General features: G+C 36.4%; 1 protein-coding gene across 2 annotated transcripts in view; it reads left to right on the top strand.

Annotated features, from left to right (window-relative positions):
* LOC139724742 (ras-related protein Rab-3-like) overlaps positions 1-14,032 on the top strand; it is a 61,961-nt gene extending 47,929 nt beyond the window's left edge. For both annotated transcript variants that reach the window (XM_071635864.1, XM_071635863.1), the window contains exon 5: positions 13,586-14,032. In XM_071635864.1, the coding sequence (XP_071491965.1) occupies positions 13,586-13,773 (188 nt within the window). In that variant the 3' untranslated portion in view covers positions 13,774-14,032. The remainder of the gene's footprint in view (positions 1-13,585) is intronic.
* Positions 14,033-14,872: the final 840 nt, after the last annotated feature.

Here is a 14,872-nt window from a genome sequence, read left to right as displayed (position 1 = left end):
TAGACTGTTGTGTAGAGAACATTAGATCATGGGTCTTTTCTTCAGAAATATTGCTCAAAGGCCAATGTTTTAGGAGAGTGATTCAGAAGATGGCAGCCTGCTAAGCTTACATCCCATTTTGATCAGAAGAAAAGCATGACAAAAATCTCAAAAGATGTAAAAAAGGAAAAACATGAAAGCAGTAATGAGGTTAGAAAGTAAACAGAATCTAATAGAGAACAATGCTAAATAATTTCAAGGATAAATGACTCACAAATATGATAATTTAATTCAGTTATACATAGGTGAGTCGTCATTTTGAATTGTGTAAAGAAGATGTTTTCTAGGCGCTGACAATGTTCTCAGCTTGTAAGGTACAGTCATTAGTGGATGTGGTATAGAGTAGGAACAATCAAACATGCATAGTGATTAAGCAGCAGCCTAGCCTAGTATGAATGAAGGCTTATTGATATTTAGTTGTCTGTGAGGAAGGTCATCCTTTCTTCTCTGTTAGTAACCATGTAATCATCAGGGGAGGTATTTGACAAGCTGGCAGACGAAACAATAAGTTTTGTTTGTTTAATTTCACTGAATATGCATTCCCTTGATTAGTATGATCTGATAAAGCATAATAATGCATTGTTGAATTTACATTGCACATTCATTCAACCCCCCCCCCCCCATCATATCAGTATTTAATTCATGTAAGTAGTTCAGCACACAAATTGAATTTCCAGTTTGCTGTCTACTGTTGATAGAGAAGTATTGATTAAATCTCCATATTGGTATATATATATATATATATATATATATATATATATATATATATATATATATATATCTGGGATTTAAAGAGAAAGAGACTTACTCTTTTTTAGATGCCTTGCTTATGAGCAAACTGTCTGAGTATAATGAGTTTCTAGTTTCCAGATGTCAGTAGAAGTTGCAAACCCAAAGGATGAAAAGGATTTATAATTTCTTTAATTTATGTGTTTGTGTGTGTGTGTGTGTGTGTGTGTGTGTGTGTGTGTGTGTGTGTGAGTGTGTGAGAATGTGTGTGTGTGTATGTGTGTGTCGCTCAAATCTGTGGGCAAACTGTCCAGACATCATGATGTTCTACTTTCAAAATGTCAAAAGACTTTCAAGTTGCCACAGCAAAAGATTTACTTAAACATGAATAATACTAATTATAAATATCGGTAGGAATCAATGCCTTAATTCAGAGAGCTAGGGATTTATGTTCAAAGTACTTCCATTGATGAACAGGGCATGTTTTAAAATGCAGCATTTGACAAGGAATCCTATACAATGGGATATTTTTGTAAATGCCAAGCCTACCCCTTTTCAGTGGGCAAAGATATAATTTTGGGGGAAATCAAATTTATCATGACCCCACTAAAGCAGATAGAGTGCTCACTTGACACATAGCCCGAGGTGCAGTGCACAATCTATATTAAAATTGAATCTTATTTTTAAGTTAATAATCACAAGGTCAATCAGGAGGACTCTAACCGATTTGAACCATCCAGCTCTAGCTGGTAAGGCCACTGTTCAACATTTTGTTTCTTGACCACATATTATGATATATTGTATGACCAATTTTTGATTGCATTCCCTGCTTTCCAAAATTCATGGTATGTGCAGGTTAGTTGAGAGTGGAAACAGTGTGCATCACATAGAATGGGTTTGCTATTTGAATAGGATATCATGCTATTATTATTATTACACATTGTAATTGTGAAAAGTTATTGGTATAGGCAACCTCTAAATGTTGCTGGTACATGGACTGGCAGAGCAACCCATATCCGTGACACTCACACTGGATGTACGCACATTTTTATGTCCTTGTTTTTTTAAGGAGAAGGCAAGCTCTCATGGCATTTGTCATCTGATTTACTGAGTGGGTAATCTGGTCTTATGAGAGAAAAGAGATGCTGATTTCTGGCATGTGGTTAGAATACTTTAGGTTCTGTCATATCCCTCAAAGTCAAATCACCCTGATCAGTTTTGCATGATGTAAGTGCAAAGTTACATTGTGAGTGATGTCTATGGTAGAGCATTACCCTTTAAACCAAACTTATGTGGGTCTCTTATTACAGCCATTAATGACTTACTGGATAGGGGTAGTTAAAAAATAACCAACCAGTCAAAAGATAATCCTCTTGAATGTATGTTATTTTCATAAACAACCAAAAATGTTGATGATATCTGTGAGGTGCTTGTGCAGTTTACAGCATTGAAAGGAATCAAGGTCATTTCCATGGAATGTTACTTGACTTATTGTTGCAAAAGTTCAGTTCATTAAACTTTCTTTTCACATCCATCAGAGTTCAATCACAATATTGATGTAGACAAGTTTTTAGTTTAGATGCGAGACCAGAAGTTAACCTTAGTAGTAGCCGTGCTTTCATTGCAATGATGATAACGTGTAAAGCAGGCCATGTGTACCCCTTGGGTTCCTCCCTATCTAGGCATTCATCAGTCAATCTGTTACCTTGCAAACCAGGCGGTGGTTACAGAGCTGATCTTATCATAAAGGGGCTAAATTGCCTTTCAATGACTTGTCCTTTGCAGTGGGAGGTGTAGATGCTTGCTTAGATCTCCACTTGTGACATCAATCTTAATATGCTGCCATTATCTTTGTCTCAATGTTTTTATCAGTCAATTAATGATCAGATTTCATGCAAGGTTTTCCTTAAAAAAAGATGCAGTGCATGTATTTCTGGTTTCTAAAATACAGTGAAATAGTGCAGCTTTATAAAAGAGAATGATGGACTCTTGGGTTGAGAGAAAATGGAGAATGTGTCTATGATGTTCCCAACCTAATTATTGTGTTTTATAGAGGGATGCAACTGTACAACTCTGAGATTTAACTAGGTTACTGCCTTGTGATAGACAAGAATTTTCTGCTGAATCTAACTGCATATGGGGTAATTGATAGCAATACAATTCTCAGCATAATTCCACTCCGAGTATGAATCATGCACTCCTTTTTTTTTCAAGAGGAAAGCGTCATGCATCCTGTAGTCTACTGTTTGCACAAGCAGGTTTAAAAAAAAAAATGAATTTCCTGCAAACCTCTCTCCTCCCTGTCTCAAAGCTAGAGAGACCTAAATGTTTACTGGCAGAAGCTGAATTTTCCCTCTTCTTCATCCTGAAGTGTAGGCACTCAGCAACCATGAACTTTGCACACATCCTGATAAGATTAATGTGGGCCCATCTTGGCACATCTTACACTATCAGGCCTGAGCCTCACACTGTGTACTCTTATAATCAAGCTGAGCACTAGCTCATCAATCAATCCTGATTGGCCAAGTCTTTCTCCGATTCAATTATCTGGAGCCTAACTTTGGTCTCGCACCCATGGCTCTGTTTGACAGGAGATCGGCTTAGAAAGGAAGTGGTCACACCTAATTGACATGAGATGATATGAGAGATATTGATTTAGTGAGTGTTTACAAATTCCCTTTCAAAATGTCCTGCTTTTTTTAATGGCAGTAAGCTTTGAGATGTACAAAAACCCATGTAACTTTTAAATTTAGTGTCAATAACCATTTTAACAAGAAACCACTTTTGTAAATGTATGGATTTCCAGATACTAATGAGAAACAAAACCTTTCTCATAGGAGACTGCAGAGAAGAAGAACAATTCTGAAATAAAAGTTAGTATCAACTCCTAGTGTAAGGTTTAATTCAATAAAATGTATTAACAATTTGATTACTCCACATCACATCTTCAAAGTGTGTTATGTCACTCCACAGTTTCTTGTGTTATTTGAGACCAGATACTGCCAAATGCATTATATCTTGATTATTCTGCCTCTTTCAGCTCTGATTAATACATTCATGCATCCATGGTAATTTGAAACACAGCATGTATTGCTGTCTAAATAGTCTTTTGATACAAAGCCATGACTAAAAACAGTTGTAAAGGTATAATGGGTTCCTTTCCTTGTGACTTTTAGTACAAATATAAAGCACTGATGTTAGTATATCAACAAAGAAAAGTAAGCATGAATATCACAAACTGGATGCACTTTTATGCTAGTACCCAGTAACAGAAACAAACTTCATTGCAAGGCATGTATATGAATGCCATGGTCAATAAGTGTCCATAAGTGGAACCCCATATGTTGGTTGCTGTACGATGTACCATTAGGAAGCCTCCATGGTGCACTGAACATCAATGAGCTGAAAACCAGAGCATCAAATAAGTACCCCTGAACCCCAGATTGTACTACACTCCCAGAATCCTATCACACAGTATATGAAAGTTGAGATCTATCATCTTATATGACTTCCTAGAGCTGTACACTCATTACATTTTGTTTTATTTATTTCATGCTGCAGGGTTGGCCTGTTCTTGTTTTAAAACTGCTTTCTGAAGGAGCCCTGCAGTAATAACAAACATCATTTTACATGAATACAAAATACATAACAGTTATTCAAATTCATTAGATTCTTCCATCAAGATTTTTTTATTGCAACAGATTGACAAATTCCCCTACATCGAAATAATTATTTTGTTGAATGATATGGTGATTGAATTTGAATAATTACACAGTACCCACTGCATGCTGTAAGGATTAGAATGAAAAAAAAAAAATCTTTTGTATTTTGTCCTTGGGTGGGGGAGTTGGAGGGGGCTTTTCAAAGAATAATGTGTCTGGGTAATTTACGATTTGTTTACATTTAAATGATTCAAGATCAGTTAGTATTACATTATTTTGTATTTGAATAACAAGAACACAATATTGACAGTTATATGTTGCTCAACTGACTGCCATTTCAGCATGAGTAACAAGGAACTTTGAGATGTATAGTCTTTATTCAAAATCATTCTAGCATATCTATTTTGTAGTCTTCATGATGTCTTCTTCATCAGACCACGATGAGTGCTAAAATATTTGAATAATCACAGGTAGAATACAGTAAGTAACTCTTAGTGGTTTCTTAAAAGCTAAATTCCTTGTAGACCAAAATAGTTTACAGATCTTTTGGCAGAGTTCAACACTTTATCTTGTGGTACCCTGACAATGAAGTACAACTGTATGGATCAGGCCACCAAAGCATCTTTTCATGAGAAGGCCTGACATCTATTTCTGGTGGCTCCAAACCACTAGGCTACCACTAATGTCAAACCTTGGGTATACATATTCTCCATCAAAGATTAATTGTATTATCTATGTTCTTCTTTATCTTTATAATTTTTGTCTTTTGCCTTCTGGTGCCAGTATAGCATGCTTACAAGGAAAAAAAGATAAGCACTAAATACAGCCACACATACTGAGAGGAAAGAGATATGTGTAGCTTCCTCGGAGTCTGTAAAGCAGATTGGAGTTAGAAATGAGATTGGGGCCATGAAGGGGGGATGATGTATGTGACAAGTCTCCTAGATCTTACTCCTAGCTCTCTTATAAGTGAAGAAACAGGAAAGGAAAGTGTAGTTTATCACAGTTCAAGACAAGAGATAGAGAAATCCAACATGTTCATCATTTCACTTCTCTGGAAGGAAGATAAACAAAAGTGGCAAATGCAGTTTACTTGATCATAGAGAGATTATTTGTCACGTTATTAACCACCTGCTATGCATGGAAAACTTACCTGATACATGCCTGGATATGAATACTGTATCCCCTTCAGCCATATCCTGAGATGTAAGTTTATCCTTGTTTATCACAAATTTCACAGTTTAGCCTTCAATTTTGCTATCTCATGAACAATGCAACTTTGTTGAAGGCTGCCTAATATATAAACTGCCAGGAAATCATTATCACTGAGATTTGACTCATAGAATATTTACATCTTATGGTAGATGTTGAAGTAATCTTTATTCATGTGACTACAGAACATCAGTGCTTTACTACAATTCATGTAGCTGCTGCAGCTTATTACAGGCTGCCTGGTAATATACCCTTCAACCAAGTAGTACTTGAACCAACACCACACACACACACACACACACACACACACACACACACACACACACACACACACATAAAGAACTGGAGTTATAGCTCCATCCCAACAACCAAATTTCGAGTTAATGGGATATAGGGGGCACGTCATTTCACGCATATTTTTTTCCACAGGCATAATATATTGGTGTGCTACGTGGACCTGCTTGACTGTGAATGTGCGTGTGTAGGCAAAGAGCAACCTGCCATGGTAAATTCCCTATGACCCCTGGCATTTCCGGTTTCTGCTTGTCGGCTGGCAAAAGGTGCAGTGTGAAGAGAGATGGGCTTTATTTATTTTCTCACTGGTAGAGTGCCTGCTTCAGATTGGAAAAGGTGTGCTAGTTTATATGCCATGGGAATCAAATGAAGGTGTATCATGTATACAGTAAACTTGCCCTCTTTTGTTGTTGACTGTGTATTAAAGTGGATATATTATATTCAATAAAAGCTTTCCTTTTCTTTAATCACATGAATGCCTGAATGTGCAGTTAAAGAGCTTGATGCACCATAAGATAATACTTCGCTACATATCAAGAAATGCGAAATACATGTGCATTGTGTGAGGAAATGTCATGGCATCATAATCCCCAAGCAAATGTCATGTTGATCATAAAATGAATTATATTTTGTCACAAGAATGTGGTGAGATTATTTACATACCATTTAAAGGGGATGGCTAGTAACTGATCAGTGGGAATCAGTGGGAATGCTGGGGAATGATTGTTCCAATTCTTGTGGGATTCATTGAAGAGTACATTATATATATATTGTTGTGTGAAAATTATCTGCTTCAGAATGGTCTCATATTTAAGTAATGTGCAGATTAATGCCCCGTCACTGACCAGGCACGCTAGCCTGGAAACATTAAACTGCACCTTACTTGAATATGAGACCATTCTGAAAAAAAAAAAAAACAATTTTCACACAACAATAGATATATATTGTACTCTTAAATGAATCCCACAAGGATTGGAACAATCATACCCCAGTATTCCCACTGATTCCCACTGATCATTTACTAGCCATTCCCTTTAACATGGGATCATATGCCATAAAAAGCATAGAGCATACTATATCTTTTGACATATATGTCAAAAGATATAATTTGTAAACTGTATATATCATCTACAAAGTGTCACGATTTACATTCAATCCACCACTGAAGACATATCATAGCATTGTCATGAATCTAAAATGCCACAGACCCAGTGTAACATAGCATAGTGCCACTTTTTTTTTTTTATACTGACATAGCATAGCCCCACTTTGTATGTATACTGATATAGTACACTGAGCACTCCAGTGGGGCTTTTACTCTTGTTTTACCACACCAGCAACATACTCTGGAATATTTCAAGTTTGACATAGAAGGTGTGGTTTGGTGAGGAATGAGGAACCAGGGTCTGCTCATATTTAAAAAGGTCAAGCTGTTCCTTGTCAATTCAAATAGTTTATGTAGGTAGAATGTATGTTTGGCTTAGCATGTAGATATTTAATGGAAGCAGTTGTCACAGGAGCAAATGTCACAAAACCCTTTGTACTGTCATCAGCTGGCATGCTTACCAGTACTTTCATGAGTGACAAGAAACAAAAACAAAAATAGAATATAGTCAGTCATACTGTTAAAAACTGTTCATATAGTAGATTATTTCTCATTTTAACTAATTATGTTGTACTAATTAGTATGAAAAAATAGTAAAAAGTCTTTTCTGATTTTCAACACTGAATTAAATGCTACTAATATGTGGGACATAAGTTAGGCTGGAAGACAGATGCTTTGCATCCGGATATTATACAGGTATGTAACAAGTGATCTTATAGGATAATTTTGCTGAATCACCAGCTACAGTTTCACGCCATGTACGTCAGTTCTACGTATGATATTGTTGTAGTGATCAATATACTGGTAGATTTTACCTTTAGTGATATAAATATCTGAAGCAACTGATTCTGTCCTAAATTCTTTCACAGAGGAACTGTTCCAGAGAGAAAGAATAGATCTCATTATTTTACAGTATTTCAGCTGATTCTTTAAGAATCCATCCTGTGATTTCACTTCCTGTCATTCTTTGCTAGTGATCAATTACAAAGAAACCTTTTCAACCATGGGAGATTTTTTTTTTCTCTTCAAAACCATGAAAGCTCTTAATACTAGCAGGAAAGGCATATACAACTTTCATAGTGGTATCTACAGTGTGTTAGGAATTCAGTGCTGGATGGGTGTGTAGCTTGGTGTACTCCATGACTCACATGGGACTAGTTTTGGGTAGTAGGGTTAGTGAGCACTTCATCCACAAATCAGATGAGGTTATACTCTTATTAGTGTGTGTCTGTGTGTGTAAGTATGTGTGTGTGTGTGCATGTGGATGTGTGTGTATGGTGTGTGTGTCCATGAATGCATTTGCAGGTGGTGGTAGGTTGAATACTCATGATTACCCATGGGAAGTGATTGGGTCATATCACACTGCTACAGGAGGAAATCTCATAATGTATGGAAAGGATCGGAGGTAATTTCTCTGGGCTATATTGGCTTGCCATCAGAGCTTGAACAGGGATGCATTTAGGTCATGTAGAGGTCAACAGAAAAGCTTAATTGTAGCCAGTTTTCAATCAAAGCTATCTGTTATTTTGTGTATATAAACTACTGTTTTTGTTTTCAACAGTCTCTTACTGTCTTTTTAAGGCATATTTTGACAAAAGTCACAATTGTGATATCAGATTTGTATGTAAGCATTCAGTATTGAGTGTTTGATTGCAAGGAATCTCCAGAATATTGCATGCATCACTAATCAAATTAGTGCAAATTTAGTCACTCTTTGTAATGCATGCATGACTGCACTAGACAAAAATAATGGATAGGATGCCCATTCAGTAAATTATGAATTATTCTAAAATGTAATGTTTCATGTTATCTATGTTGTATATACCATATATGTATATGTATATATATATATATATATATATATATATATATATATATATATATGTATAGAGAGAGAGAGAGAGAGAGAGAGAGAGAGGGAGAGAGAGAAGGACAGAAAGAGAGATGTAGATAAAGATACATACAAAGATCTTTTACATGTTGCAACTTCCTTGAAGGTACAAATTTATTTCCAATGAGCAATGTTGTGTAGCTTTCACCTGGAGAGTTTTGTTGATTGACTGAGCACATTTCTAAGAGATAAGATAATGCCCTATAATCTCACAACAAATTCTAATTAATTCTTGTAATGTGTACATTGCTATATAGGACATGATGTTGTGAGCTTATATCCTAAGTGTAAAGCAAGAAATGTTCGCAGCATGAAATTTTCACAAATTGCCATTGGCATTCAGCGCATATAGTGATGACAAGAACTTTCATGTGCATTCCAATTTCACAAATCTTGGTTCTTGCAAAAATTTCAAAATGAAAATGAATGCAAACATTTCTGGTTTTACTGTACCTTTGAGATATATCTTATTTCAAGTACACTAAAAAGCATAGTTAGAACATGCAATTCAATTCTCTACTTAATTACTGGTGATTGCATTTGAGAAAAATGAAAACTGTTATTCAGATTTATATGACTTATTGTTATTGTTTTGTGCCTCAACCTCAGTGGCATAACATGAAACATTACTGAGCTATTTTGAAATGACTGGGATAGCACTTAGGTAACAGACTTTGCCCAGAATATAATCACCATGCCCTAAAATTATCAGGAACTGGATGAAGACATACACAACAACAACAACAACAAACAATGAGATCAATTCTTCTAGTTTGTTACTGTGAAGAAATAATATCAATACATGTAGAATCTTTCACTTGTTATATCAGCATTTGGATTGTGTCTTTTCATTGCATATAAACCGTTGGTATCATGTCATAGGAAAAAAGGTTTGATGCTCAGCTTCATGCATAGCAGGAGGAACACAATTGACGGAAATAAGATCAAAACTGTCCTTTGTTCAAATTATGTGATGGTACTTTGTACACAATTTGTATGGCTTGCAAAAAGAGCAAATATTCAAGTATCTCATGTATTTTATAACCCTTACTAAAATGTAACGTGATCTTGTACTTACTATAAATATGGTTCTCTAGAGACAGTGAATATGGGTCATAATTCACTTGTATGCAGATATTTATGATTGAAACTAAAGTTGACAAATAGTTTTGAGATAGAAGTGCTGGTATATACGCTCTGTCTCTATACACACTAGGAATTTACCCTTAGAATCCAGAATAATTTTTTTATACCAATTTGTATTATCCTCCTTGTAATTCTCTCTGACCTTGACATCGCCATTTCTGATTTTCAAGTTTTCTCTTTTTTTTTTGTGGGGCCATGGTTGCCAGTTTAGATATCTGGGATGACTGCAATTAGGCAGTCATGGACATTGCCAGAAGAAAGGAAACAAGAGCAAACCTTTGGTTTGGTTTGAGTACAGTGTCAAGGAAAATGTAAACCCATATGTGGGTAGAGCTTTTGTATGAAACAGAATAAAGCACAGAGCACCAAGTTAAGACAGTATCTTAACAGTAGCCCAGGCTGACTTGAACTTTCTTTGAAAACCAAGAAGGTGACACAGTGGGTAGCTAATTAGTCCTTTGTACCCATAACCAATCTGTGTGTTATTTTTATCATTTGCAAAATGCGTTATTTTTCTTTCTACTAAATTTGTTTCATTTCTACAGTTTAAGAATAGCACAACTTGAAATTGGTTTGAATCAACCATTCACTATTTCATTTAAGATATTAAAGCTATCATTAAGCTTCACAGAAGTGCTTTTTTCAGGCGAATGAATGAGAAATATTTGAATTGTGTAAGAGTTCTGGAAAATGTAGGAGCCTGCTTTGTTCAAAGATGCAAGCTGTCCATATCAGTCAGAGATGTTTCTACTGTTCTATTCATGGCATTGGGCATACAGGTATATTTCCATTCACTTGAGATATTGGAAACCAAAGCTCAGGGCCGCATCACTCTAAAATCTCTACAATCCCTTCAGTAGATTTTTCATCGTTCTGAAAAGTCTCAGCACCTTTAAAATGAATGTACTGCACATTGTTCACGCACCTGTTCAACCATCCTCCCCTCCCCCACCATGAATAAATGATAAGAGGCGATGGCCTAGAGATTCGCAGATCAAGATGTCCCACTTTTTAGTTCCAGAAGCAGAGTCTAATTTCTGCTGGTTTGTCTGCCTTCCTGTCCTGCTGCCTTTTGCCATGTTTCCCTTTGAAAGTCTGTAAAGGTCAGGCCAGCTGAGAGTTAATAATTGTGACCAGGTTGATTAATGTCTTCAGCCCCCGCTTCTTTCTTCCCCTTCACTTGGAGGAGTTTCTCAGCGATGCAAAACAAAATCCATTTTCTTCTCAGCGATACTGGAAAAGTTAAATTGCTCTCTGATTATAGTACTATGAACATGCTATTCAAGAGAAGATGTAGTTGTTTTGAGAGAATACAGATTGTATCTTAACCAACAATCATCCTCCTATATTTATTTCAGAAAATAATGTATTTTTGAGTGTATGGTATTGCTCCCTCTCTTCAATAGACTCTCAACTTGACAGAAGTACACAGATTTGATGTTTGAAATAAGTTTCTTGCATTGGAATATGTGCATACCCAAGAAAATAAGCATTAGATAAAATGTCTACATCATTAATCTATATCTGGTATATCACCTAGTTTATGCCTCTGATGTATTTGTCCTACTGAAGTAGGATGTTATTTCAAACACATACTATGTAAAAAAAATCCTTTATTTTTACACCTTGATTAAACTCACTGACTGAAAATAACATTCTCAATCAGATGGAAGTACAGCTGTACAATATATATTACTCCATAATTGGTTTTCATAACAGTATTTGTATATCTCAATTATTTGAACAAATATCAACAAACAACCTCTGTGTACTTAATAAGGCCTAGAAATAGGAAAGAATAGACTCTATAAATATTTTATCTTAACATATGTTCTTCAAACTTCCTTGGAGAAACATGACTTTTGTATCAAATGCTTGTTTTCCACTTGTAACAGAAAATTCAGTAATGACCTAAAAACCAGTGTAGTGGTTTGACAGAATGGCAAGCTTTTTCTATCTCTATCTTCTGGATGCACTCAATTTTTACATTCCTTGTGTTTGCATCCATGATATGGGTGTTAACAACCCATTTTCTGATATCCTGTGAAAAACAACAGTATCCTTGAAAGCACTTTTGATAGAGTTGAACTGAATTCATGTTTAGGGCTCCCCACTAACTTTTTTCTCTAGTGATAAAATTTTAAGATTCAAAATTTGGTGGTCCAGAAAAGGAATGTAGTAGCCCACAATGAAAGGAAAATAACAATACATTTTTAATCCTAGTAACCCTATCATGCCTTTTGGCCTCCCCAAAATGTCTAGCCCTAATGTTGTGTGGTTTTGTTGATAGTGTTTGTTGTTAAAAATTGCCTTGTACTTATGACCAACCATTATGGCTAATTATATTCATCTAAGTCACTATAATGATAATTTCTGATAATATCTAAATAATGTTGAATTACAGATGATGCATTTTGTAGTCGTATGCAATACTCTCAGTCTCACAAATTTAATGCCCATAGTTATTTCTTTATAAGACAAACCAACAGAACATCATGTGACCACTTCACAAAGAGTATATCATGTGACCAATTTTTGTCAAGCAAAGGTCTCATTTGCCAACACCATCTCGTTTGTGTTTGTTTGTTGCCTAGCAACACCCAAGTGTGTAAGTGAGTGTGCTTTTGACTCTGCATTAATTGAAGGTTGCATGGATTTTGCTTCTCTGCTGAGCAAGTCCAAAAGCTATGCCTTCCTCATGTGTCATTGGTAGCAGCTTATTTTCAGATTACCAATGTCGCCATTGGGCTTGTTAGAACAGGTTTCATCTAACCCTACCTCAGGCAGAGGTCTAGGTCAGCAGTAACAAGTATGCTGCAATGATAATCATGAAATGATTCATACTGACGTGGTCAGAATGATAGATTTAAGACCATGGCTGTGATTCTGTTACCGATGGTTAGTGTTTGTTTAGTTTGCTCAAAAAAGGGTCACTAATGATATTTCTGTTCATATTTAGTGACTCCTTGCAAAGGACAATTATTGTGCGTTGTGTGAACTTCATTTATGTCATGTGTCACTTAGATGTTCTATTGTGTGTGATTGGATTGGATTATTTCAATCCACACTTCTTGCTGTTTCTGTGGCCAATCATTACTGCAGTCCGTTTTGATATCCTGATGCTCTCCAGGTTTATTCGTACAATTGTCTTCTTGTTGGTCTGCTCATATCAGGGATATCGTGATATTTCTGTGTTTGCAATGAAAAGAAATGTCTTGTCTCTTTATCAGGCCTTGACATTCAGGAATAACTCATGACAATTTAGGAACCTGTCTTGAAAACATCAGACATGTATGATCTAGCAGTAGACAGTGTGACCCGCACAACTGTACTTGAGTCTCAGAGAGAGAGAGAGAGAGAGAGAGGAGAAAGACATGACAGTGCTTCCTGTGATTTGTGACTGATTGTGGTGAATATTAGCACCAAATGGTCATACAGTATGTTTAGCAGATGCATAACATGTGGTGTTTACATCTATTCTTCTTTCTCTTTTTCTTTTCACTGCAGGGTTGGAGTTCTTTGAGACAAGTGCAAAGGAGAATATCAATGTGAAGCAGACCTTTGAGCGTCTAGTGGACATCATCTGTGACAAGATGTCAGAGACCATCGACACTGACCAGACCCTTCGACCTTCCACCACAATCACGCCAACAAACCCGGACCAACAGCAGGCTAACCAATCGTGTTCATGCTAGGAGAGGGGTAGATGGAGGGATGGGATGTGGTAGGGTTTGGGGGAAGTTACCATGGGAACAAGTGAGATGGGGATAGAGACTGGAGTTTGGGAGTGGCAACCTTCCTTTGTGTCTCCTCTTACCATTCGAGCCATATGTGACTAAATGAAGAATGGTTGGACAAGATTGTGACTGTTTTGTTTCTATGTGTGTTTGAAAGAAAAGGTTGTGATGTCATGTGTGGCTCAAATGGAAGGTGATTAGTGGTATGGTGTTGGGAAGGAATAAGGGTGGGTTGGGAGGGGTCTTGGTATGATACACAAGGTCTTTACTATATTTGAGCATTACATTCACGTTTGCCATGTGTGCTGGCTTAACTGCACTGCAAGGAGCAGAACTGATCCTCCAGGGTGTGGATGGGGTGGTTGTAGAATCTGTCTGATTACTCCCTTGTCTGGCATCCATGTTGCTATCATTCTAAATGTGATGAATGGGTCATTGGTGTGAATACACACTCATGTCTGCTCACATAAAATCCGCCCTCTCACAGACACTCACACACACATACACAAAAGCAAACGTGATATGTTGTTTGGTGAATAGTGTATGATATGCCATGAGCACAAATGCAGCTTAAGGCAACCCTAAAAAGAAGGACTACAATGGAAGCACATCTCACACAACTCGGGTTTGGGCTTCTTATCTTAAATGGATGAAGTGCCAAGAAGCATGTTTAGTGAGATGTTTCATGGGGCAGGTGTCTGGATAAAACTCTGACACTGCTTCTGGTATCTCTGTCTTGCTTAGACAAGGATATGATTTCAGAAATTGGCACTTTTTATCTATCATGACATGGAGATTCCTGGTAGCTTCTCAAGGCTGAGAAAATTGCTCATTGTAAAAACCTCTTGAATGCTATTTAATACTTTCTATCCAGTACTTGAGTTTGGGTCTAATGATAACATATATGGTTTCTGTTAATCAATAGTTCATGTTTATCATGTTGTAAAACTACAAGGTGTGGTAAGAATTTATATCCTCGACTATTTATATTTACAACAATGAGGGTAGAACCACTGTGATGAATGTATGGGTTTATTGATGATGTATACTTTGAATA

Source organism: Diadema antillarum, unplaced genomic scaffold (genome assembly GCF_040938485.1).
Source record: "Diadema antillarum isolate AM-2024a unplaced genomic scaffold, OU_Dant_1.0 scf00000226, whole genome shotgun sequence".
Lineage (NCBI taxonomy): Eukaryota > Metazoa > Echinodermata > Echinoidea > Diadematoida > Diadematidae > Diadema > Diadema antillarum.
The sequence above is the reverse complement of the archived record's forward strand: the minus strand, read 5'-3'. Positions and strand labels throughout refer to the sequence as shown.